General features: G+C 44.3%; 1 protein-coding gene and 1 long non-coding RNA gene across 12 annotated transcripts in view; one reads left to right on the top strand and one right to left on the bottom strand.

The window, feature by feature from the left end:
* On the bottom strand, positions 1–20,968 carry LOC132365288 (uncharacterized). Of its 5 annotated transcripts, none has more exons than XR_009503066.1 (7): positions 20,263–20,968; positions 15,798–15,886; positions 9,476–9,740; positions 7,862–8,139; positions 6,444–6,564; positions 5,779–5,813; positions 1–544 (listed from the first exon to the last, which is right to left on the bottom strand). It is a non-coding gene; the product is annotated as an uncharacterized LOC132365288 (long non-coding RNA). The 5 variants fall into 5 exon arrangements; XR_009503064.1 differs by lacking the exon at positions 1–544 and adding an exon at positions 7,070–7,109 and having other exon boundaries at positions 5,409–5,813; XR_009503065.1 differs by lacking the exon at positions 1–544 and having other exon boundaries at positions 5,409–5,813; positions 15,798–15,889.
* A 2,962-nt stretch (positions 20,969–23,930) lies between these two features.
* Positions 23,931–26,960, top strand: part of MECOM (MDS1 and EVI1 complex locus) — a 572,766-nt gene continuing 569,736 nt past the window's right edge. For 4 of the 7 annotated variants that reach the window (XM_059920491.1, XM_059920488.1, XM_059920489.1 and 1 more), the window contains exon 1: positions 23,932–24,218. In XM_059920491.1, coding sequence (XP_059776474.1) covers positions 24,182–24,218 — 37 coding nt within the window. In that variant the 5' untranslated portion in view covers positions 23,932–24,181. Of the gene's footprint in view, positions 24,219–26,960 lie in introns of all 7 variants that reach the window. The other 3 variants (XM_059920496.1, XM_059920495.1, XM_059920492.1) reach the window with 2 other exon arrangements.

The raw sequence follows: 26,960 nt of genomic DNA, 5'->3' as shown, positions 1-26,960 counted from the left end.
GTTGTTTATTATTATTATTATTATTATTATTATTATTATTATTATTATTACTTCTAAACTTCTCAGCCCCCCTCCCATCTCCAACCTGGTCTTGCATGTATGGTCACCAGCTTGCTTAGTGCTAACATCATACCCAGCCACTCAAGCATTGAATTAGAGTGTTATTTCAGAGTCTTTCCTGCCCCTCACCAAAATAAGCCAATTGTTCTCTCATGTCTTGTGCCTTACACCTTCTAAATGTCACTAACATAATTTGCTCTCTGTAAGAGACATTTGCTACTTTGGCCTGCTTCATTTACTCCCAGTTTTCCTTTTGAGAAGCTTCTTTCCCACTCTTAGTTCAAGTGGTTCAGGTAGGGCTCCAGAGGTGGACATGGAACCCAGCCTTGCCCATTCAGCATGTCTTATTTTCCTGTCCACAGTGTTAGGTCAGAGTGATGGACACATGTCCCAAGTTCTTCCAATGAGATGCCTATTCATAACTTCATTGGAACTTCTGGGGCTGCTCATGGGATGCGACATAAGCCTGGAGCTGCTTATTGACCTGCAGAGTCAAAGAGAAGAAAAAAAGAGATATTGAGTCTTGGTGACATCATCTGGGCTACTGGAGCCAGCCATACCTGAGACCTTAGCTTTGCACTTTTTGGTTCAATTTGCCTTTCTGTCAGTGGCAACTGAAAATGTTCTGATAAATAACCACTTTTCCATGCCCACTTAACCCTTAGTCCCTCTCTTGAAACACTCTTTGCTTTTGTCTACTCTAACAATTTCATTTTTTCTTTGAAACTCAGTGTAAATGTTACTTCCTCAGAGAAGCCCTGCACAACATCTCCCCTAACAAGAGGGTAGATAGTCCTGTGTTCTGCAAAACTTTATTATGTACAAACCACACTATAGTGTAATTGTCAACATACTTGTTAGTCTATGGCAGGCACTACTTGTCACCAACCAACCCCCATTCTCTCTTTTTCCTTACAACAGAATCCCTGTTTTGTTTGGAATGGCAATATGCCTAGCTTAAACACTTGCCTTTCCAGACCACTTTGCAGGTAGGGGTGGCCTTGCTGCAAAATTCTGGCCAGGAGACATAAACAAATGTCAACCTGAGATTTCCGGGAGAGGCTTTTTTTTCTTGATTTAAGCAGCTTTATTTCCCTCCTCTCCATTCTTCTTCCTTCATCCTGGCAGGAGGCATGAGGCTGGAGGTAAAGCTGCTACCTGGCAGCCTTGAAATACCAGCCCTATGTTAGTGATGGTAGGGATATTTGGAGCTAGAACCTGGATGACTCTGAATTGCCCATCTCGGGATCTAACTTTGGAGGGATACAACCCTCTTTAGTTTAGCCACTGTGAATAGATTTTTTATTTGGATGTAGCTAAATGCCATCCTGATAGAATTGCATCCTCGAAGATAGAGCCTAAGCCCTTACTTCTGAACCCTGAATATACCTAGTGCTTAGTACATAGTAAAGGTTCACTCTAATGCTTAAAAATGGGATTCAAATCTCAGGTCCATTTTAATCCTGAGATTTTATGGTTTTATTCTGTAAACCACTAATGGTGTGTGCTCTCACTCCAGCATTTACCTTTCTCCCCAGCCATTCTAGTGCATGTTATTTTAAAGGGAACCCCCAAACCGAGAAGCAGAGGTTGGTCTCCACTTCTCTGTAATATGGGTTACTGCTGAAATTACCTTCCTGGCTTAATGTTGCTTCTAACATTTTTTTTTCCACATTTTTCTTGTTTCCATTTCATATACAAGACCTGCAAAGACTTTTCAACATGAGATTGAAATTTCAGATTCCTTTGAATATGGTTTCACTCAGAAAATACTTAAAACAATAATTCTGACTTAGGAATTCAGTATATTAACAGCTGCCAGTGTCAGTCATCAAATTTGGCTCCTTGAGAGGCCGCCCTGGGCCTCAGGTAAAATTCATCATCCTCCTAGATAAAAATGCATTTCCTTAGTCCCTGACTTGTGCCCCAGGGGACCGATCAGGCTGATGGTGATGATTTTTGTAATGAGCAGTAATTACTGTTGGCTGAACACTGATTCCAAAATTTCTGAAGTCAAAAGGAAAAAAAAAAAAAAAAACCCTCTGAAACCCAGCTATAATTATAGCAAGGAAGAGAACTTTATTCCATAAGACATGTGTTAACTCCCATCGACAGTAAAGGAGAATTATACATGTATATTTCTCATTCGTCAAGAGTATCAAAGAATTCAAAATGGGTATCTCCCAGTTAGTTTCTGAAAGCACAGGTGGTGTTATCACTCAGAAGGAGGCGCAATTAATGTCCTTTTCTTAAAAAGAAGTTTAGTGGAAAGATAGTCACCTCTTAAGTTAAACGTAGAAGGGCTTTTACACTTTGAGAAGTTAGGACCAGAGTACTTAGATCATCACTAAAATCACTCCAAGTCATGGATGATGACAGATTGAACATTTGCAAAAAGAAGAAAGAAGTCCCCTGAGTTGGTGGCTTTTTGTTGAGATAGAGGAACATAGAATATATTATCCAACATTCTTTGGGCCATGTGATTTAGTCAAAGAGCCCAGATGTTAGAGCTAGAGCTGAATTAGTGATTATACTCACAAAATTCCAAACTTCTCCAAAAGACATTCGAGAAAGCCAATAATACCTACCTGTGCAACCTAGGCACTACCCTTAAAGGTGAGGTATTGTTTTTAGATGTCTTCAGAATTTATCTTACCCAAAGGCTTTTCCTTATTGAACTAATCCCTGGAGATTATCTTTAAAAGCAGCTCTACCTACTCTTGAGATGTCAACTGTTGACTATTGAAGAATGAAATAACTTCATTTGTTGAACAAGTGCCATGAAAGAAAGAAAACCTAGTAACGTAATAAAAAGTGATGGGTTGGATGGTGGCTGCTTTAGAACGAATGTTCTGGGAGACGAAGTGACTTTTGAGCTGAGCTAAGAAGGAGCTGGACAACAGAAGTTCTAGGAGGTAAACCTTTGAGGCAGACCCAGAAGTGAAGACTTTGAGATTATTCTGGAGTACAGAGTGATGAGGGAATGTACAGGAATCCCCAGTGCTGGAGCAAAGGTAGGAGTGGGTGAGAGGAGTGATCTGAGATGAGGTTTGATGAGGAGGCAAGGGCCGGATCAGACAGGCCTTAGGAAAGAGAATTTATTCTAAGCAGGAAGCTGTTGGACATGACCTGACCTCATCTATGTTTTTAGAAGACAAATATGTTGTATAGAAAATGGATGTTGTGAGGTAAGAGTGGAAATGGGGGACCGTCTGGAGGCTGTTGGCCAAGTCCCAGTGAAGAATGATGGTGATTGGACTGGAGTGGTAGGAAATGGAGAGAAGTGAATGGATTCAGGTGTATTTTGGAAGAACAACCAACAAAACATTGATGAATTATGCATAGGGTTGAGAGAAAGAGAAGAATCAAGGCTTGAACTGAGTGGATGATGTTGCCATTGAATGAAATGGGAAGACTAGAGAAAGACCGGATTATTTTGTGGAGTTAGGGAAAAAAATTGTGGACGTATTAAGTTTGAGGTTCCTTTTAGATATCTCAGAAAGTTTTGGAAAGTGAAGCTGGATTTGATAATCATGCTTTCACTGGAGTATTGAGGAAGTGGGGAGAGACACTAAAGAGAACTCTTTTAAAGAAGTTTTAAAGCGAAGAGAAGCAGAGATGTGGTGTGATAGCCAAGATCAATGTGGAGTTAAGGAAGGTTTGTTTTAAGATGCAAGATACTGAAGCATATTTGTAAACTGTGGGAAGAAGCTGACAATGCATTCCTCTGAAGGAAAGAATGAAGTCCCTCAAAAGGCAAGAGGAGGAGAGATCAAGAGCAAACAGGGAGGCCTGAACTTTGATAGGAGCAGGAACACTTCATCCACAGCCAGTAGAGGGAGGGCAAAGAGTGTGAATATAGATGTGGATGGTTTTATAGATTTGGCGGTAGGAAAATGAAGAATTCCCTCTGATATCTGTATTTTCCCAATGAGTTATGAGGCAATGTCATCAGTCAAGAATGGTGGGAAGGGGAAGGGAATACAGGAGATTTGGGGGAAAGAATAGGTGTAGGTGAGGTAAACTGAAAATCTGAAAACATAATGGTTTTTGAGCTGTGCAGTGTGCCCAAATCAGATTTGTGATCATGGAGTTAAAGTTAAAACAGCCAACGTGGTTGGTTACGTGTTTTTCCCTAGGAATCTTCTGGAGGTCTGGTCCAGATGTGGAGTAGCTGTGGCAGTGAGTTTAATGGTGTTAGGGGACGTCACCAGGGGAATATAACAGTGGGGAGAGACTGAGTGTTGGCACAGAATTAAAATTATGAACTATGGGAACCTGGGTACCAGGACATGACCAAATGATGAATCGTTGAAAAGCAATCTGGCCAATGGATCAAAGATCTCCATGAGGTCAAAGACTTACTGTGAAGAGGGTACTTGAGTAAGTAAGGCGAGATCATCTGGGGAGCTATTAACACATGATGTTGTTCATGCCCCACTTCTAAATGTTCTCATTTAGTTATTTGGGATTGGAACTTCAGCAACAGTTTTAAAAGAGCTTCATAGGTGATTTACTTGTTTTGTTTATTTGTTTGTTTGTTTTTTGGTCATGCCTCTTGGCTTTCAGGATCTTAGTTCCCCGATCAGGGATCGAACCCGGGCCCCTGTAGTGGAACCTCGGAGTCCTAACCACTGGACTGCCAGGGAATTCCCAAAGAGCTTCATAGCTTCATAGGTGATTTAGGTGCAATTCTGGTTAAGAACCACCGTGTCACAGGAAGATGGACCATCAGTTCACGCTTGAGGCCCAAGTGGTTAGTGGAAGGAGTGGACCACTGAACAATTGGTGGTTGTATGGTGGCCTTGGAGCGACCTGGGGATGAACAAGGGTTTCCTCCTCTCCTGAACAAACAGTGTCCAAAAGGGTAAATTTGAATATAAGTACAGGAAATATTAACTGGGACAATAATCCCAACTGTTAACGTGAGGGCATTGCTATTGTTGCAAACATTTGTCCCGGGGCTCTCCGAGCTCACTGTGGCATGGTGGCCTGAGAGAGTGAAGGTCGCGCCCACCAGCATGGCACAGCTCTGGGAGGGCCTCTCAAAGCATCCGGGTCACAGGCGTTCTCAGGTGGTTCATGTGGCCTCTCTCCTCTCTTTCAAAGTGGAGGAATAAATGTCACCCTGTGTGTATATGGTCAAAAGTGATAAAAAAAAATAACAGCAAAGCCACCCAAAGTGCAAATTCCCTACCACCCTCCTCCACCCATTCTATGGATTAAAAACACAGCAAGTTGTCACTTATGGCCTAATGAGATAAAAAGAATTTAAAAAATACTAATCAAGAAAAATATTATGACAGAACAATTTCAGAAACAGTCCTGTAAATAACAAAGTGCTTTTGTGATACACAACTTTAGTTCCTCGTCCTGTGGAATTCTGTACCCAGGAGTTGTCCAGGGTCACATCAGGAGACAGCAGAAGGCTAGCTGCATGTGAGGTCATGTGTGGACGGACCTTTCTGCACAGGCTTCCTCTAAGCACAGGAACCAGAGAGATTAGCGCCTAGGTTACAGAGTCAACACTGGGCCTCTTACCTGTGCGGCCATGAAGTAACCAAGCGGCAGGAAACAGATGTGAAAATCAAAGGGAAATCAGGAAAGGTGCATGTAGTGTTTACCTATGGCTCGGCCTGAAAGTTATGAGCACCAAGTAAAGTCAAATGTGGCCAGAGAACTTACAGAACTTTCTCAATCAGGGCTTTCACTGCTTACCCCCAGCACTGTGCAGGTGGCAGGGTGAGCTGCAGCTGAAAGGAAAAAAAAAAGCATCAACATTTTAAAAGAAAATAAATGACAAGGCTTTTAAAATGTGAAAGGATGCTTTCTGTTGGTTTTAATCTAAAATGGAATTTATCAGAAAGAGATGAAAGTGATCAAACAGTGTCCAGAGGGATAAAGAGTAAATCTGAATGTAACTACAGTAAATATTCACCAAGATGATAATCCTAACTGTTAACATGACTACATTTTCCTTGTTACAAACATTTGGTTTAACTTAATCCCCCAGAATACATTACTGCCAAAAGGAATCTCATTGACAAGAGCTAATGCATTGGTTACTCTTACAACTATCCCATTTTAACAGTTGACTTACTGGTAGTGTTCGTCATGGAAAAGACTAATTTTATTACCATTGTTATCAATCTCAGTGAAGTTCAGAGATATTTGCTTGTAGTTACTACAGTTTATTCCTTTGCTAGTTAGAATCATGTGTGAACAAGAGACCCAGAAGTTTGGGTGATGCTGTGTTTCTATCTGATGACAGTGTGACTGTGATCAGATCCTTTGAAAGTGTTTGGCTGAGTTTCCAATCCAGATTCTTTTGACTAAAGCCAACAGGCAAAAAGAAGCAGAAACAAAATGCACCGTGAACTTACTAAAAATGTTTTTTTATATGATAAGCCTTGCAAGGAAGTGCAAGTGAGGGCTGTGTGGTGGGTGAAGCTCTTCAGCACTTCCCTCCAGCTTCTCAGATACTCCCAGGACTCTGGCAAACATCTTGTAACATTTCAGAACCATAAAAGAAACACAAATTAGAAAGTGTCACGAAACTCTCTCAAATCTAGCATTTCAATGAAATAATGTAATGTGGTGGAAAGACTTTTGGCCAAAAAGAGATCCAGGAAATGTAGGTTGAGCTCCAGTTCAGTCATCAAATAGAAAAGTCATCTTGGCCAAGACATTTCCTTTCTGGACCTCGGTTTCCGAATCTGTAAAAAGAGAGAGGTCTAGCATATCAATGGTCTGCAAATAGTGCTTTTCTGACCCCTTCAGGAAAGGAGCAGATGGGGAACTCTATCAAGAATATTGTTTGTTTTAGGTATTGGGGCTTTCTTCAGTGAAAGATTTCTGCCACCAAAACATTTCATAAACTACTAGATTAGATATTTTTTAAGGTCTCTTTAAGAATGAATACATTGAGGTGGGGGAGGGATAAATTAGGAGTTTGTGATTAACATATATACACTACTATATATAAAATAGATAAACAACAAGGACCTACTGTATAGCACAGGCAACTATATTCAATATCTTGTAATAACCTATAATGAAAAAGAATCTGAATCACTTTGTAAATCAACTATACTTCAATTTTAAAAAATGAAAACAAATTTTATCAAAAACAAAAGGCAAAAGCAAAAAAAAAAAGAAAAAAGAAGGAATACGTTAAATTCACTGCAGCGGTTTGCAAATTTTTTTTATCATGCATACTAATCAGTAAAAATATTTTGCCATGTACTTCCAAAATAAGTATTCAAAAATTGGGAATTCCCTGGCAGTCCAGTGGTTAGGGCTCTGCGTTGCAGAGCGTGCAACCCTGGTGGGGGAACTAAGATCCCTGCAAACTGCATGGTGCAGCCAAAAACAAAACAAAACAAAACAAACCCCCTCCAAACAAAAATTACATATGTGTATTACTGTAAAATATATCCCTTATAAAACATTTCTCCCCAAATGGAAATGTCAAAAGGGAAACAAAGATGAAACTTTTAAAGTAAATCATAAATTTGTTTTTTAACAGTTAAAGCCTTTCATTATCAATAATGATACTTTTATTATTTAACATTATCAATATTAACATTAAAGCTTTTAGTGAAAGTAAATATGAGTATGTCATATCTGATTGGTTGGTCATTGTTTTTAACATTACTGCATGGTACTTGCTAATTTTTTACTACTACAGTAGGGCTCATGGTAGATCTTTAATACTAATAGTACTCTCTGTCAGGATCTACAAACAAAAATTAAATAAACAATCTATGGCTCTAGGATTTTCTTTTATAAATTTATTTACTTTTGGCTGTGTTGGGTCTTCGGTGCTCCGTGTGGACTTTCTCTAGTTGCAGTGAGCGGAGGCTACTCTTCGTTGCGGTGCGCGGACTTCTCATTGCGGTGGCTTCTCTTGTTGCAGACACGGGCTCTAGGCGTGCAGGCTTCAGTAGTTGTGGCCCATGGGCTTAGTTGCTCCTCAGCATGTGGGATCTTCCCGGACCAGGGATTGAACCTGTGTCCCCTGCATTGGCAGGCGGATTCTTAACCACTGCGCCACCAGGGAAGTCCCTCTAGGATTTTCTGAATGATTCAAAGATCACAAGAAGTTGGAAGATGGTGAATTGTATATTCTTAATTCCAGATAAAATAATCCACTCTGGCTAATTTAAGCAAAAAAACTTTTATAGAAAGATAGTATTAAATCTATACATTGGTTTAGGTAGTATGAACAGATTAACAATACTAATTCTTCCAATCCATGAATGTGGGATATCTTTCCATTTATTTGTATTATCTTCAATTTCCTTCATCAACGTCTTATAGTTTTCGGAGTACAGGGCTTTCACTTCCTTGGTTAAATTTATTCCTAGGTATTTTACTCTTTTTGATTCGATTGTGAATGGGATTGTTTTCTTGTTTTCTCTTTCTGATAGTTCATTATTAGTGTATAGGATTGCAACAGATTTCTGAATATTAATCACAACCTAAGTGTCTATCAACAGATGAATGGATAAAGAAGATGTAGATATTACTCAGCCATAAAAAAGAATGAAACTTTGCCATTTGCGAACACATGGATGGACCTGGAGGGTATTAGGCTGAATGAAATGTCAGACAGAGAAAGACAAATATCATATGTTTTCACTTTATGTGGAATCTAAAAAATAAAACAAATGAACAAATATAACAAAACAGAAAGAGACTCACAGATACAGAGAACAAGCTAGTGGTTACCAGAGGGGAGAGAGGTAGGGGTAAGTGAAAGATAGGGGAAGAGGGTTAAGAGGTGCAAATTACTAGGTAAAATATAAGTTACAAGGATGTAATGTACAACATAGAGAATATAGTCAATATTTTATAATAAGTATGTATAAAGTATATTCTATAAAAATATCAAATTACTATGCTGTATACCTGAAACTAACATAAATCAACTACGCTTCAATTAAAAAAAGAAAAAAAAGATACTAGGCAGTTTATCTATCTCTGGGAGGACCAGGGAAGCAGGCTTGGATGCTTTACATAACAACTAGAAGAAATGTCCTCCTATAGCACAGGACTAACCTAGCAAAGCATGTGGCTGTCCCTGCTTGCTTCTCAACATGATGCATGGGACCAGATGCCAGAAACTCCAGCACAGCTGCCCCAGGAGTTCTGGATGCCTCTGCCTCTGGGATTGCCTGGAGAGCCAACTGCCCCCTAGTGACCACTGCCTGACATTGCTCACTCTGCCTGCGTATCTCTGTAGGTGTGTCTCTGTAGGTAAAGATCTGAGCGATACTAATTGCAATTAACAGGGTGGGTCTAGCCTTGATGTTCCCTAAGAACTGGTAAGGAGAAGGGGCATATTGGGTAAAATGGCTGGGCTTGAGGAAAGAGCTATTCCCTTCTAAGAAGGGGCCAGAATCCAAATTACCAAGTCCACGAAGGCAAAGCTTGGTTGGTGGCCTGGACTGGAATCTGTCCTTGAGTGGTCCTGAACCAGAAGGTAGAATGGGCACCAGGGCTTCCAGGCAGCAACAGGGCTCAGCTTCTGGTGAGTGGCTTGGCTGGCGTAGGTTAGGTTGGCCTGTCAGAGTCAATATGAGGGATGGCAGAGGCAAGGTCCAGCCCCAAGAAAGGGGAGTGGCAACGATGAGTTGGGAGGTCACTGCTCTCAGCCAACCAGGTTGGGTTCAGGCCTGGGCCAGGACAGAAAGTCAGTCAGACAGACTCAAGACACAGGGTGAGAGCCAAATGCCCAAAACATGTCTGAAAGCCAAAATCCAGTTGAAGCACACTTTCTGTTTTCCAGTTTTAAAAAAAAATTTATTTATTTTTTATTATGGTAACATAGGTTTATAACATTACATAAGTTTCTTGTGTACATTATATTTCTACTTCTGTATACACTACAGTGTGTTCACCACCAAAAATTTAGTTTCCATCCCTCACCATAAAGTTGATCCCCTTTACCCATTTTGCCCTCTTCCTACCCCATCCCTTCTGGTAACCACTACCCTGTTCTCTGTATCTAAGTGTTTGCTTTTGTTTGGTTTAGTTTGTTCATTTATTTTGTTTGTTTTTTTTATATTCTAAATTTGAGTGAAATCATGCGGTATTTGTCTTTTTCCATCTGATTTATTTCAGTAAGCATAATACTCTCAAGGTCTATCCATGTTGTCGCAAATCGTAAGATTTCAACTTTTTACTTTATGGCTGAGTAGTATTCCACTATATATATATCACATCTTCTTTATCCATTCACCTGTTGATGGGCACTTAAGTTGTTTCCATATCTTGGCTATTGTAAATAAAGCAGCAATGAGAAGTGCTGATATCTTAAAAGTTCAGATTGATGTTTTATTTTGTTTTAGGATGGGTGGGACCAGGCTTTAATAACTAAAAAAAAAAATCTATAGCCAGATAATTATATATATATATATATATATATATATATATATATATAATTATATATGAATATGCAGACACAAAGTACACTTTTGATTCTGGACATGGGAGACCCTTCTTATTGGGGGAAAGGAACTCCCTTACTACAGCCCAACTGCTGGAGGGTTCCAAACTGACCAGGCTACAGCTATTCTTAGCTGACAAGCCAGATGAAGGCAATGCTCTAGTTATTAACTGCTGTACAACAAACCACCCCAAATGTAGTGGTGTGGAGTAATAATTATTTTATTATGTTCACAGAGTGTGTGGGTCAGGAATTCAGGTGGGACGGAGAGAGATGGCTTGTCTCTGCTTCACAGTATCTGGACCTCAGCTGGTAAGACCCAAATGCTTGGAGGTGACCCAAACAGCTGGGGGCTGGAATCATCTGGGGACTTACTCACTCACTTGCCTGGCACCTGGGCTGGGGTAAGTCAAAGGCTTATCTCAGCTGGGACTGTTGGGCGGAGAACCTATGTGGATTGTGTTTCTCACAGTGTGGCCACTGGATTCTGAGGTAGAGCACCCAACTGGGAGCTTTCAGACAGCAAATGTTCCAAGACACCTGGGCGGATGCTGTATGGGCTGTTATAGTTCAGCCTTGGAACGCACTTCTGTTCTCCTCTGTTGGTTGAAGCAGTCACAGGCCTGCCTAGGTTCATGGAAAGGAGACACAGACACCACCTCTTGATGGAAAGAGTGTCAAAAAATCGGGGACAATATTTTAAAACTTCCGCTATGAGAAAATGAGAGAAAGGGAAAAGCTCAGAAGCACATCAACTGCACACAAATACGGACCAATGCTTGAATACCTATTTAGTTTATTAAATAAAAAAAATTGAAGACTTGTAATATACCAAGTACTGTGCTAAGCACTGGTGATAGAAAGCCAAGGCACAGCCCTTAAGGAGTTTACATTCACTGGAGAAGACAGATGAATGTACATTATTGTAACTGAAGGTCAAGTAAGGAAAGTGAATCAAGACAGATGGTATGAGAGCTGCAGTAGCCGAGAGGAAGGAGTAATTAGTATAGTAGAGAGGCTGTGCTGTCCAGGGGGAATAAAATGAAATTAGAAATTAGTCAGACCTGAATTTGAATCCTACCTTCCCCCTTTCTTAGATTGAACCATGTAAAAATGTTTTTTTGGGCGGGGGGCGCTGTGGGCTAAAAAACAGTTGAATATCAGCAATTTCATGTGGTTCAACCTAATACTAGCTAGGTCACCTTGAACAAATCACTTAACTTTTAGGAACATCAGTGTCTTCACCTGAACAATGAGGTTAAAAATGTCATAGGGATTTTTCGAAAAGTAAGGTGACATATGCAAAGAGTCAGTGTACTGCTTAACACAGGGTAATCACTTAAGAAATGGTTGTTACTGTTTTGTAATTATTATTACTATAATTATGAAAGCATTAGGAAAGAAGGTTGAATCTGAGATGACATCTGAAGGGTGAACATGATTTCGATGGCCAGATGAAGAAGGTGGTGAGAGAGATTTTAGACTGATCAAAAACATGTGTAAAGGCTGTTTTTGTGATTCTAATTATAAGTGATGTTTTGGTTCTACATTTGTTTGCGGACCCAGAAATTTCTTTTGAAAAGAAGAATTCGAGAAAAGATTTTAAAACTAAAATTCACTAACAGCAAACCACCACAAATATTTTCAAGTCTAGACATTCCAGTATTTTTATGGACTAAATAATCTGCAATCCCTCCCTTCCTAAATCACTGAAGCTTTTGGCTTAATAACTAATAAATGTTCTTGAAAGAAAGGAAGGGAAATCCTTGGGGCTGAACATAAGAGTGAATAAAATCCTGGCAGTCTGTGTTGGGGGATGGGGAGCCAATAACTTTGAGAACTCAGGGCTTAAGTTTCAAAACCTTCATGGAATCAGGACATAAAATTCTATCCAACATAAGTTGGGGAGTTACAACTGATACCTGTACGTGAAGCTGAGTCTCAGAGAGTTATACCACCAGTGAAAGTCTGGTCTAGAAAATCAAGGAAGTTTCTATCTCATCTTGCCTCTGGGTTTAAAAGAAAAAAGTCTCCCCTGACAATTCTTCCCAACAGGCCCACTATCACTTATGTCTCTGGTTCTAATTACACTTCCTCCATGGTTTGGAAAACCCCAGGCTGGTAAATAAATTTAAAAATTGATTATATCCCTGGGGTATCTGATAAAGCAAATATAAACAGTCTTATCTCTGGAAAGATAAGACTTCAAGTAATTTTAAACATGATTCCCACAGACGAAGTCTTGTTGAAGGTGAACTAACAATCTAAAATTCTAAAATATAGGAAAACAATTTATCTAAGCAAAGGTGAGTAGATACAACAAACAGCAGTATTAGATCTCTAGAAACTTCAGATAAAAGAAATTATACTTAAAATGTTTAAAAACTTAAACTTGAGATCGAAAATAAGAAGACAACAAGGCAGTGTGAAAAGATAATGGGCACATATTTGGAGAGAACCCATATAAATTACAGAAATTTAAAAGATAATTGAGATGGAAAAAAATAATGACAGGTTAAATAGCTAATTAGACACAGCTAAAGAGAGAATTAAAGAACTTGAATATAGAACTGAGGAAATTATTCAGAATTAAGCACAGAGAGATAAAGAGAATTTAAGAAAGTGAGGCAAAGAAACATGGAAGGTAGCACAAAAGTGTCTAATCAGAGAGCAAGAAAGAACAAGTTGAGAGACTGAAGGAGTGGCAGTATTTAAAATAGTAATTGCTGAACTTTTTCTAAAATTGTTGAAAAACAAAAATCATTACATTTAGAAAGGGCCGCTAGTTCTTAGCAAGATGTACTTTAACAATGGAGGACAAGAAGAGTTGGATACAAATACCCCTCAAGGAATTTACAGTATATTAAGAGAGATCATAGAGATACAGGCAAAACCAACATGTAAGGAAAGGGTGCCAAAGGAGGTTGGTGATGGGAAGAGATTGCTTTCAGTTCAGAGAACTATATCAACAGTTTACTGGAGGAGGTGATGTTTGTCTTGGATCTCAAAAGATAGGTAGACAGAACATGTGAAGAGGAAGTGTAATCTCTCCCATACCACTGCCTGCTTAATCTTCCTAAGGCACAATTTTGATAATGCCACCCCCTTAATCAGAATCTTCAAGATCATTCAATTATTTTCAAGACAAAGCCTCCAATTTTTGCTTTTCATTATAAGCCCTCCATGGCACCTGCCCAACCTATCTTTCCAAACCTGTAAAGTTCTCTTCTTGAATCCCATAACTCGGGCAGAATAAAATTCTTAACACTTCTGGTGCATACCTCATGTTTTCCCATCTCTCTTGCTGTTTCCTCTATCTAGAATACCTTTGAATGAAAGGCAAAATTTGGGGCTTTATCTCGAAAATAATAACTAAGGGATCTTGAAGATTATGAGTAGTAGAATGATATTTTCAGAACTGTGCTATAGGAAGATTAATCAGGTAGTGGTGTGTAGGGCGGATTAGGAAAGGTGGTCCCTGGGGCTAAGGAGCCCATGCTCCATGACTACATGTTGTCCCTTCCGGGGATGGGGTGATGGGGGAGGGACACAAGAGGCACCAGGCACCAGACTGTGTGGTGAAGAAACCTGCATGATTGTTGCTTCTGTAGAGATTTCAACACAACTGTTGTGAAAATCTCAGCATAACATAACACAACAGAAAAAAATGCATCAAAATAGTATTTACCATCTTGGCTTCTCTGCATTGGTGCATTCATAGCAGCTACAATAGATGTCTTCCAGAGCCCTTAACAATGCTAAACGTCCTGATGTGTTCAATGTATCCAGTTTCAGAATTTGAGTTCAATGCCAACTAATTAGGTGAAAACATGGATATGAGATGGATGGTAATATTTTAACCCATAGACTATTACTCCTAAATGGGAATAAGCTCAGACCAATTTTAGAATTATCCTTCAGTTTCTCTATGCAACAGAAAATTCTTCCCCAGTTTTGAAAAGTATTTTCAAGAGTGTTTATAGAGTTGATTTGGAAATTTTTCTGTTAAAACCCAGTACAAGAGCATTGTATTTTCTGAAACATTTCAAGACCAAATCCTATCATGTGTCAGACTTCCAGTACATCTACATGAGGCCTCAAAATAGATAATTAAACAGATCAGTTTCTAGCTTCTTCTGTGTACAATTGATTTTCTATACAGAAATTCTTTCTTTCCTAGTCTCAGAACTGTGGTATGCTTCCTTGTCTTCACCTTTGAAAATGGACTGCTTATAAAACATTTGCTAAAGAACATGCATCATCGTTTAAAAAAATAGAGCTTTACCTCCATAGGTATGTTTCTGGGAAAAGTGAGTATAAATCAAATTTTTGTAAGTCAAATCATATTTTAAATGTCCCATGGGAACTCATTATTTAATAAAATAGCATGGAGCGAATAATCACATTGTGATGTGGCTTTTCATAAAGCAGGGCACACCTGTATCACACTCTGTCATGGCTAAAGGAGTTCACTCTATAGCTGAGTTTGAGGGTAACCAGGACTGCCTTGGACCCAAGTCAAGGGAGTTAAGTTACTGAGTACCGAGGATCTTGTTGCAAGGCAGTCTCCTTTATAAGCTGTTTCAGCATGGGTCCTATAGTTTGTGCTTTAAAAAGATGTGGAAAATCTGCTATATCTATAAGTTTAAAAGTACATTAATACATAAAGTAAATTAATGTACTTTCATGATGTCTATATTTTCTCATCAACCATAATCATTTGTTTGAGTAAAGAATTTTAAAGTACTGCACGTGTAAATTTCACAGATCTTTTATTTCCTGGCAGGGATCTAGACTCAATCAATAGTTTCATGTATTGAAAGTAAGGGTAACAGCTAGATTCATGAAAACCAAAATTTAAAAACACTAAACAAACAAAAAAATCAAGTAAACAAAAAACTTTTTTAGAAAAGAGAAAGCACTTACTAATCCCATTAAAAGCCACTCTCTATTTGCATTATCTGTGTGGCTTCCATCTCACAGGGAGAGACTATGGTAACATAGACACACTAGACATCTTCAGATGATGACTCTGTATGTATTGTCCTGAAAGACTTGCAATCACATGGCTAAGGGAGAAGCAATGTTTCTGTCAGTGACTCTCAGGGGCCCTCATCATGTGGCCCAGGCCCTGTTGCCTCAGGGTGTCTGGGACATGGTCAGGACTCTGTTTGTTTGGGATGAGCTGGGTATAACCCTGATTCATATAGAGAGCAGGCACAAGTACAGAAGAATCCCTTGAAAATATGTAGCCAAAAATCCAACCACACACACACATTGGTACCTGTTCAAACTGCAGTGTTAAGATCTAGTTGCAGCAGCCAGTTTTACATATATCAAATGTCTCAGGCTTCAGCTATTTGAGGGGACAGTCTGCTGAGAAAAGAAAAAAAAAAAATCTCATTACAGATGGGAAAGGGAAGGGCAGTGTCCAAGATCCCTGACACACACACACACACACACACACACACACACACACACACACACACGTTATAAGCCTTTTCATTGTGCCGAATTACAAATGTTGGAGCTTGGAGCTCTAAATAGCTCCATTTGTTAAATTTCTACTATGTACCCAGCACTAAATACTAAGCACTTTGTATACATTAACTTTTTTTTTCATAATTTTAAAAAAAATTTATTTATTTTTGGCTGTGTTGGGTCTTTGTTGCTCTGTGCGGGCTTTCTCTAGTTGCTGTGAGTGGAGGCTACTCTTCATTGTGGTGCGCAGGCTTCTCATTGTGGTGGCTTCTCTTGTTGTGGAGCACAGGGTCTAGGCGCGAGGGCTTCAGTAGTTGTAGCATGCGGGCTCAGTAGTTGTGGCGCACGGGCTTAGTTGCTCTGTGGCATGTGGGATCTTCCCGGACCGGGGCTTGAACCCATGTCCCCTGCACTGGCAGGCGGATTCTTAACCATTGTGCCGCCAGGGAAGCCCCTGTATATATTATCTTTAATCTTTGCAATAATTTTGTAAGATATACATAATTATCCCCGTCATACAGAGGAGAAAATGGGGACTCAGAGACATTCAGTAACTTGTCTAATGTTACAGAGCTGGTAAAGGTAGGACTGGGATTTGAACCTCCAAAGGTTTGATTCTTAAGGTCTTGGAACTCTATTTTGCTCTCTCAGAGTTTGTCTAACTTATAACAGCCCCCAGATCTGAATACTGCCATCTTTCCCTAACATTGGCAACCATGGATTCCAAAAGAGTTCCAGGATCTTTGGTGGTATTTGTCTTTTTTTGCAGACCCTGAAAAGGGCTCACTTAATTTTATTTTACAAAATCTAGTTTTTAACCCTTAAACATCTCAGTCTTCAGCTACTGAGCACTTAGAATGCGGAGATTTCCAGGCTTCAGGACCAACTCTCTTAGTCACAAAATTAGAATATGAAGATGTCACACAATCTTCTGAATTCTTTTTTTCCCAGATTAAGAACTCTTTCTCTAGAGAATTCTATAGAAGAGAAAACTAGAACTCAAGCGTTTATACAAAGAGCTTCAAATTTGGCTAAATTCTTGGTTCAGGATATCGGATGTGTGAGTTCAAGCACCTTCCAGAGAGAGACAACAACAGACTAAGTGCCTAGTGATGTAAAGCATTGTGTTAGTCTATGGAAGGGGGAGTTGAGAAAAAGAGGCTAACAGTTGCTTCAGCCTTACAGTTCACAAAACATTTTTATACACTAATCCCAAGGGGAAAGGAATGACGCCATGCTGTAGTGAGAAAACAAAGCTTAGAGAATATAGGCATGGTCTCCTTCAAGAAGCCTACAGCTGAGAGGGGAAGGAAGACGTGTAAACAAAGAACTCTAATCTAAGGAGGGAGAAATACATGTCATACACTTGACAGCGAAATACAGGGGGGTGAGAGGGAATTGGAGGAGGCTGTCAATCAGACCAGGGTCCGGGACGGCCTCACTGGTGGCAGACGGGGGCCAGAGGAGTTGTAGCTTTTAACGGGATAGGTTCATTCACTCCATCCTTTCCCGTGACCAAGGCAGAAAGCAGGATTTAAAATGAGGTTATCATGGAGGTGTCATGTTCCAAGACAGGAGAAAGAAAACCCAGCCAGGCAGTGCTTCTCCAACTTCAATGTTCAAGCGAACCACCTGTTGAAACTCTGATTTTGATTTAGTCAGTCTGGGTTGGCACATGAGATTCTTTTTTTTTTGTCCTGAAGTCCAGGTAATGCTTGATGTGGCTGGTTGCGGGCCACACTTGGAGGAGAATCCACTTCACCTGGGAGCGTGTTAGGAATGCAGACTGCTTAGGTCTCACTCTAGACTTACTGAATCAGAATCCGCTTTTAAACAAGATCCCCAGGGGGTTACATGCACATTTAACTTTGAGGAGCACTTCTCTGGCATAGTCTTTGTTCAGTAGAAGGGACCCAAGGAGGTCCAGACTTTTCCGGGCATCGCACACCAGCACTCTGGTTTCTCTCCGGAGCTCCTGTTCCCACCGGCGGAGATTCGTGCCCCCCCGAAGCTGCTCCTCCTGATCCTAAACCAGTAGCAGCTCCAGGAGTTGATCGCCTCGTAATCCTCCTTGCTGGGTTTCTTTCCACCTCAACACACGCTTCCCCGGGGCGCTCCAGCTGTTTCCCACCCCCACGCCCTGGCGGCTACTGTTCACAGCTGGAGACCTACGCCGCGGGCGCACCCGGAGCTGCGGCGGCCGGGGAAGCCAGGCGGGGGCGCCGCAGACTAAGGCTGTGCGGGACGAGGCCTTTCCGAGCCCGAGAGGGCGGCGGGAGCGACGGGCGGGGGAGCGCGAGCTCCGCATCTGGTGCCAACCAGCGCGGCCCTGGCGCGGCCACACATTCCCACACCGCGGGAGCTGCGGCTCGCTACCTGGGAGGTGGCGCGCATCACCCCAACGTGTGTTTCATAAGCCCGTCGGAAAACAGTTCCCAGCCTCGAGGGCCAGTAATCAGCCAGACCTTCTCTCGAAAGAACTGCTGATTATAATCCCCGAGCTGGGAGAGGGCCTCGGGGGCCTAGATTTTAAGTCGACTATTTAATATCATTATCATTATTATTGAAAGTCAGCCACCTCGCTCCCCCTCTTCCCGTACATACCCTTCTGAAGTTGGGGAGGGGGTGTTGCACGACCAGAGGGTGGGAGCAGGATTGTAAAACCTAACGATTTGCTAAGAAATACGGGACAGAAAACGCAATTTACAAAACGGCGAGTTTTACAAAGTAGAGAAGGTAACTGGGCAGAAAACGCGCGGCCGCCGAAGCCCCGCAGCGCGTGCTCGCCGGAGCGGGCTGGCCCCGAGCGCGCCTCTCTCCTGCCGCGCCCCTGGGGCAGCGCGAGGATTTCGCAGGAAGAGGAGGCTGCCTGGATGCTTTGACCCGGCGTCCGCGCGCCGCGGAGAGGGGCATCCCGCCGCCCCGCGCCCCCCGCGGCGGGCTGCGCCCCTTCCCCGGCAGGTCACGGAAACCAAGCTAGCCCCGCGCCTCGCCGGCCCGGCGCAGCCCCGCACAGTCTCCTCGTCCGCGCTTGAAGCGCTCATTTCACCGCGAGCTTCCCTTTCAGGGCAAAGCGCAGCGGACGGTTTCAAGTTAACACCTTCACGCAGCCACTGCAGCGGGGATGTGCGCGTTTCCCCCTGCGTGGGTGTATGAGTGTGTGTTTTTCACAGGCTAAAGGGACAGTCTTAACATTTATTAAAGCCTACGTTCTCTGTCTCGAGGCTTATCGGGTTTGTCCAAACTTTTGTGACTCGTGTGTGTGTGTGTGTGTGTGCGCGCGCGTCTCCACCCTCCTCTCGCCTCCCCACCCCCGCCAGTGCAGGGCGAAGTAGTCCTATATAGCGATGATAAATATCCCTGTTGATCACTTGATTGATTACCTCCCTGAAAGGTCACGCGGGCTCGCAGTAATTTCCTTTTGCCTAAGGCTCCCTTTTCACTTTTACTCCGGCACGACAGCTCCGAGTACACGGGATCTTTATTTTTTATTTTAACCCCTAAGTGCAACCCCTCCCGAAAACAATGCACACTAGAAAAATCGAATAAAATCAACTCGAGACCTTTTAGCTCACTCGTAGCCGCCCTCCCCATCTCGCTCCTTTCTTTCTTCTGGCTCCCGCCCCCTCCTACTCCAGCCCCCTCTCCCCAACTCAAATGTTTTCTGGACACTGTTTAATAGATGAGTGTCTTGCAAGTAAACTCAGGCGTCCCTTGGGTCTGCATTTCATGTCTGTGACTCTCTTTCTCTCCCGTGGACAAAAAATTCGGATTTAAACCACTAGACAAGCTATTAATTTAGCTAGACTACCCAGGGTCCTGAACCCAATTAATTTCTAATAATTATAGCCCAAGGGGGCTAGATAGATCTCCCTGCCTCTTTCTTTTATTGCCACTCCACGCCACCGAGGTCAGCGTATAATAATAAAGTGTATATTTTGAAAGCGATCTCTAGAACAGTGAGTTATTGCAATGAATGAAAATTGTTTCCATTTTGGCTAATTGAGCCGATGGCCGAAAGCTAGAGCTCTGAGACTAAATAAAGAGGACTGTTTCATTTCAACATGAAGAAACCCCTGCCTAGCTCTGGTCACCCAGCGAGAGTTTAATTTCTTAACAGCCAAACTGAAACCCCGCGTTGGGTAAACAGTATTAATAATTGCATTACAATGATTAAATTAATCTTGCTGGTAGCCAAGAGAATATAGGTTGTGATTGAATAGCAAGATGTAAAGTTCACTGCACAAAGACAATAGGCCAAGAAATACCTCCTTAAAGAATTCAAACTTTCTTCCAAAGATACTGTGGGGCTGGTTCAATCATAGTGCGAGGAAAGGAAAATTTCCTGTTGCATTTAATGTATTGAAAATCGGTCCTTTGCTGTTTCTAGCATTAATTAGAGAAATATAGTTGGAAAAAAAGTATACTTGTCCTGTTCTCTTCTTCAACGACCCATCTTTCTTCCAACTCCCATCTCGAGTTCTCCGCTTCTGCTTTTAAAAAAAGAAAAAAAAATCCGAAAGAAAAAAAAAAAATGACAGTAGTAAAACAAGTAAATCCAAACAGCCCGTAAACTCATCGACTTTCCAAGGACGCATTGCTTCCAGGATGCCCGCTTCCGTGGGAGGAAACGCAAGAAAACGTGGGACCCATGTTACTGCCCCTTAAGGAAACGAATTGCACCAGGAGAGGGAAAGGCGGACGGTGCGGGGGCGGGCAGCGAGGGCAGCTCCGCCAACTTGTTGGAGGCCTCTTTTCTCTTGCGCCAGCGACAGCTTAGACGGGACGTCAAAGGGTGTCGGGAACCCCAGGGGCCGCTAAACAGAAAGTCACCTGCTTGGGTCTCACGGCTGAGACTTGGGACAGGTGGAACTGACGGGGTCCAGGCACTTGGGAGCGGGAACCCACCGGGCTTGGCGCGCAGGGGTTCCCGCGCTGCAGGCGGTGAGCGCAGTCCGCGGCTGCTGGGCGTTTGCTCCATCAGGTTAAACACACTTGAACTAGCACATTCGTTCTTTTATTAACACTCACTTAGGGCAGAAAGCACATGATAAAAAAGAAGGAAAGAAAGAAAGAAAGAAAGATAGAAAGAAAGAAAGAAAGGAAGGAAGGAAGGAAGGAAGGAAGAAAAAGAAAAAAAGAAAGAAAAAGAAAAGAAACCCAGCTTTCAGGTTTGAAAATAAAAGTGACGATTTCGTGAATACTTTTGTTCAACAACAACAACAAGAATAATGCCTTATCTTTTCACAATGCTTTCGCCCGAGGGCACAGAGGAGTTTGTGTTTAGTATCTCGGTTAGAATATGTTGGATTCGCTCGTGTCCGGAAACTCTTGTAAAGACCTGGCAAAAGACCCTTTCGCTGAAGCGACCGCGACCCCAGGGATTTTAAAAACCAGAAGGGGAGGGTGCTCCAGCCGCGCCTCACTCCCCCCACCCCATACCCTCTAGAAAAGCTTCAACGACGGAGATCTTTGGAGTTGGGGGCATCAGATTTGATTTTCTTTAGTTTTCCATATCCCACCCAGTTCTCCTCACAGCCCCCATCCCACCCCCTGGCCCGCCACGTGGTTTATAATTTCTCAGCCGAAACAACCACCGCAGCTTCACATGTGGGTCTTGTATTTAATCTTGGGTTTGATTCCATGGTACCTTCATTTCCTAGGAAATTCCCCGTCCCTCCTCTTAACCTCCTCTCTGCAGTGGGACCCGGATATAGACCCCCTGGTGATGAGATGAAAGGAATCAAGTAGAAAAGTGGAGGGGAAGGTGGTAACTGCTTTTATTTTTTTTTCAGCCCCCCCATCCCCCCGGAGTGAGAAGGTGAAATGAAACGTCCCAGGCAGAACCTCCTCCTGTCCAGGGTGCTCTTTGGTCCTTAGTGGACTCCACCTCCCCTCCTGAAGGCCAAGGACCTTTAGGTTCTGATAGCTGAGAGGGGCTTGATCCTCCGGGCTGCCCTTCTGTCCTCTGGCCTAGGTGAAGGCCCCCAGAGAGTCCCTTAAACTGATCAGAAGCAGTTTCTATGAACTTCTTGCCGGCCAGTCTAGTGCGTTTCTCTCCCTAGAGATTTTACTCCCTTTGGTGAAAGCTCTCAACCCCCATTTCTCTTTTTCCACTGAGGACATTTACTGGTCGCAGGGAAGGCACTCCTTCATCTAAACTGAGGGAAGCCAGTGAACTCACAATCACAGACCCTGGGCATCTACATTCAGAGTGCTGAAGTGCCTGGTGCTTTTGCACCAGCCGAATGTATAAGCACAACACCTGTATGTACAGGGCAATAGAAATTGTAGAAGGACTGGAAACACCCCGAACCCCCAACTTGCCTCTTTAGTCCAGAGGGGATGATAGAGTTCTCTTGTGCCCATGTGTTTGGGCACCAGAGCCTTCTCTTTTGGAAGCTGTTTTACTCCTACTCTGTGTAATTCCTTCCTTTACCCTCCTCCACCTCCCCACTTCCCTTCCTCACATTTCAACATTACACATCTGTCTCCCTTGGGACCTGTAGCTTGATTCTCCAGGGACCTGTATCTTACAGCTAAATGCCCCTGGAATTACACAGCTCTGGAGAAAGAGAAGTGATGGGTATCCTTGGCAGGGTGAATCTTTCGAATTTTAATTTCCTGCAAGCCATTGATGGATAATACCCTTTGGGATTGACCCTTGCTATTTGTTCATTCACATCCCCAGTCTTAGTTTTGACAATAAATGACAACAGGTATAACTGAGCCTTCTCAGTTGTCTTCCTTCCCCTACTCTGCCTTTGCCAAACTCTCGCCCAGGACCTGATATTCTTTTCTCTTTCCTTTAACTTGAACATCAAGGATGTATGGTTGCAGCACAGAGACAAAAAGATTGTAATTTTCTTTTATGGTGTCTGACAGGATTTGCAACAGATATTAATGGGGACATAAATAGCTCATGGAAGGCACTGAACAAAATTGTTTAATGCAAGGAGGTTGTACCAAGAGAAAATCCATACATATTTGGGATTGATTCATACCTTGAACACAGCTAGCTCCTTTAAGAGGTCCCCATTTCTGCGTGCCCACTTCTTTGGTAAATCCTGTAATTAAAGCAAATTTCAACAATGTATTTTTTAAGAGGTGTGGGGGGATTTCTCCCCCACCTCCTCCTTCTTGTGACCCGGGAGGTCGTGGGTTTAAGCGAGTGAGTGAAATTGCAGGCAGGCTGAGCTGCAGCAGGAGGCGACGGGGGCAGCGGTGGGGGAGGCCGGAAGGTGACAGCCGACCTCAGGGAAGGCAGAAGGTCTTGGATGTCAAATGCCCAAGCTTTCCCGGACCTGGGAATCAAGGGTGATCATCACTACTTGGTGAGAATAGACCAACTAATATGTTACAAGGATGGCAGAAAACATTGGCATTACACCTAAAGTCAAGGAAGAAACAGTTATTTATTCTGCTTTCAACTCTGAAAGCAGAAGCCGCAATAGCTTCAGTAGCAGTAACAGCGGCAGCAGATTTCCCGAAGTTCAGGATGATTCTCACTTTCTCCTGGATCGCTCGCCGAGAGTCCGGTCCTTCTAGTTCTTTAGTGTGGGAAAGATTTTACACGTCCTCTCACCTCCCCCCACTTCTTGTTTTTCCCCAAGGACAGTATAGAAAATTTCCTGCAATTTATGTTGGGAAAAACAATAATGCTAATAATACAAGCTTACTGGTGATTCCAACAAGAAATCAATCATTTGCCCTAGTCTTTTCATTCTTTTTCTTTTTTTTTTTTTTTTTTGGGCGAGGTGTCTGCTCCCCTCCGACTCCCTGCGCTCGCTCCCCGCCCCCCGCCGCCCTCCCCGTGGCTCCCTTTCTCCGCCTCCTCGGCGATTGCCATCTGACAAGATCTCCAAATCAAAGTGATAAATCGCTCCAAACTTTTTTTGGCGGCGCTGAGATGTTGGAGGGGCGTCTAGCGCGCATGTGCGAAGGTGTCCAAACTGACAATGCTGGAGAGATAGCGAGTGTGGATTGAGAGAAAGGGAGAGAGGGAGGGAGAGAGAGTGAAAGAGGGAAAGACAGAGAGTGAGTGTGTGTAAGTGTGTGTGTGTGTGTGTGTGTGTGTGAGAGAGAGAGAGAGGAGAGGGAGGGAGCGAGAGGGAGAGCAAAAGAAGGAAAAGATCCAAGAAAAAAAAAACCCAACCACACACCAGCGGCTGCAGGACTGGGCACAGCATGAGATCCAAAGGCAGGGCAAGGAAACTGGCCACAAGTAGGTGCAATATCCCTTTTCTATTGGCTTTCCCCCTCCTCTGCCATCTTGCATATCTGTCTACAGCGCTCCGGGAGGGAGCGCGGGGCTGCCTCTCGCGCCGGGGCCCCGGGTGGAGGGCAGGCGCAGAGCAGACCCAGCAACCTGCCGGTCCCAGCCTCCGCGCCGGCCGCCCGAGCTCTCGCTCCTTGTTTGGGCGCCAGAGGAGCCGGGGCAGCCCTCAAACCCCGTGCACGGACCAGCTGTGGCAACCCCGGGGTGGGGGCGGGGTGGGGGCAGCAAAGACCTGGGTGGGAGGGAGGAGAGAGCGCGAGAGCGAGCGGGAAGGGGTGGGGTGGGGGAGAGGAGACGCGAGAGTCTCCCCCTCCCCTCTCCTTCCCCCCAGGCGGAGGAGAGTTGCCTCTGGCCAACCAGCTGGTCCCGGGTGTGGGAGGGGGAGCGGGGAATGGGGTGGGGGGCGGGCTGGGGAGAGGAGGCTTTTCGCGTCTGGGTTTGTTTCTGGGGTTTGGGGTGGGTGGCAGGCTCGCAGGGAGCCTCAGTGGCGGCGGCGGCGGCGGCGGCGGGCAGCAGTGGTGGAGTTGGGAAAAGTTGCGAGGCGGCCGCTGGAAGTTGCGCGGGCTGGCGGGCTGCGCCGAGCGGCGGTTGCGGTAGTGGGCGCTGTGCGCTCGGCCGTGCACTCAGGCGTGCGCGGCGAGGCGGGAGGACTGGGGTGGGGAGTGGGGGAGACGAGGGTGGAGGCTGTAGTCTGGGGGGTGGGGAGGGCATGGGCAGAGCCGAGCTACCGGCTCAGCAGAGCTGCGGGCAGGTGGGGAGAGAAGAGGCCCCGCGAGCGCCTGGAGAGCCGGGAGTGGAGGGCGCACAGCCAGCGGCGGCAGCCGCCGAGGAGAAGGAGGCCGAAAGGGCGCGCTCCGGCCCGCGAGCTCCAGGCTGGCTGGGCGCCGAGTGACCCCCAGGGGGCGGGCTGCAGGGACACTGGGCCGCGGAGAGGGTACGGCGGAGCCTCCCGCGCTACTTCTGGACGTAGCCGAGGTCTCGGCTCACTAACCCTCCCCGGCGCCCCCTGCCTGCCCGGCGTGGAGCGGCCTTCGTCACGCGGGACAAGGGCGATTGAGTTCGGGGCGGGGGCGACGGTACGCCCATCCCCCACCCTTCTCGCAGAAGTGTTGGGTGACTTTGCCCGGCCTTGCCCGCCGAGCCGACACTGTCCGAGAAAGCTAGAGCCTCAGCCGGGACTGTAGGCGACGGGACTGGGTTTGTCCAAATGCTTCTACCTCGAGTCTAAGGGTACCCAGCGGTGCCGAGAACTGGAGCAATCTGGAGCAGTCCAAAGCGCTCCTCCTCAAGGTGTCAGCACGCGGGGCTGGAGCAGCCTCGGAAAAGCACAGGCCGCCGTTCGCTCTTCCCCTCGCTGAAAACAGAACTCTAATTGTTTTGCTTGTGGACCAGAGAAAGTAGAGATGGGATGGTGGGGTGGGACGCTTCCCTCAAGTGAAATCCCCAGTCTCTCCCACCCCTGCGTATTAAAGCCAAGTACGCCCCGCGCCTTCCCGCCTTTGGTGTCCCCGCCACAGCCGCGCGGCCGGCAGAGGCACCTCGGCGGGCTCGGCTTCTTTGGCGGTAAGCGTCCGCGGTCTAGCCCGGCGAGATGCTGTCATCATAGGCGTCTTTCCAGTGCTTCTTCCAGGCTTCACCCAAGCACTCCCTCATGCCCAAATACGTTTCCTTTCGCTCTGGTCTCAGGGATCAACCTATGTATAGGGCTCTTTGGGTCATCAGTCCATCTATTTCTCTTTCGGATATTGTTCATTTCACTTGGCTTCGATAGTGTCAAAGCGCGCCAGTGGAACTCCTGTTTTTCCTGTTTGCGTTTAGTGGGGCCGATGTCTTTATTTTCATCTGAGGAGGAATAAATGTACATATGCTCGGAGGCCTGGGGGCTTCAATTCCGACTGAAGGTTAGGCGTGTGTGTGTGTGTGTGTGTGTGTGTGTGTGTGTGGTTGGGGGGACGAGGCGGGGGTGGGAGAGCCGATTTCAACTCTGCCTAAGTTGTGAAATGAAAGCCGAACGCTTCGCGCGCCTCATTGCCTGGTATCCGCCGAAGTGAAAGCAGAACACAAAACCCTTCGAATTTCTTGGGCAACTTTTTCAACTATTTTAATTACCAAGTTGTACACTGCCGTATTAAAACATTCCCGCACGCACAGGCCACTCAACATCCAGAAACCGAGCCTGGTTTCCGATCTGATGATACTTGTCATTCATCCAGTGGGAGACCCGTTTATTTTGTCTCTAGTGTTTCTAAGGATGCGGCTGCGGCTTTCTGATAACTAGATGCGAACTCTTAAAAACTTTTCTTGCTAAGCCTCAGGTTCTCGCTCGCTGCTCCAGCTGTTGCCACCGCGGCTGCCTTTCTCAGACAAGAGCGCTGCTTTATGCAATTCTTCAGTTGCAATCTGGGTAATAAAGGAAATCATATTAAAACTAAGGATTTTTTGTATTTTAAAGCGCTATTTCCTTCCCCAGCGTAGTGCGTGAGTTTCCTAGCGCATGGCGGAGACAGTCGGTTACCCCTGCTGTGAATCTAACGAAAACTTCGTGGCTGTGTCTGCACCCGTTTCTTTCTTTCTCTGGGTTAGGAAGAGGCAGTGTGACCAGCATACTTTAAAAAACAAAACCACCTTTCTTGTTGCAAAAGTAAACATTGCAATGGAATCAAATCACTTAGAAACAGTTGTTTTCTT

This window comes from Balaenoptera ricei, chromosome 4 (genome assembly GCF_028023285.1).
Source record: "Balaenoptera ricei isolate mBalRic1 chromosome 4, mBalRic1.hap2, whole genome shotgun sequence".
NCBI lineage: Eukaryota > Metazoa > Chordata > Mammalia > Artiodactyla > Balaenopteridae > Balaenoptera > Balaenoptera ricei.
The sequence above is the reverse complement of the archived record's forward strand: the minus strand, read 5'-3'. Positions and strand labels throughout refer to the sequence as shown.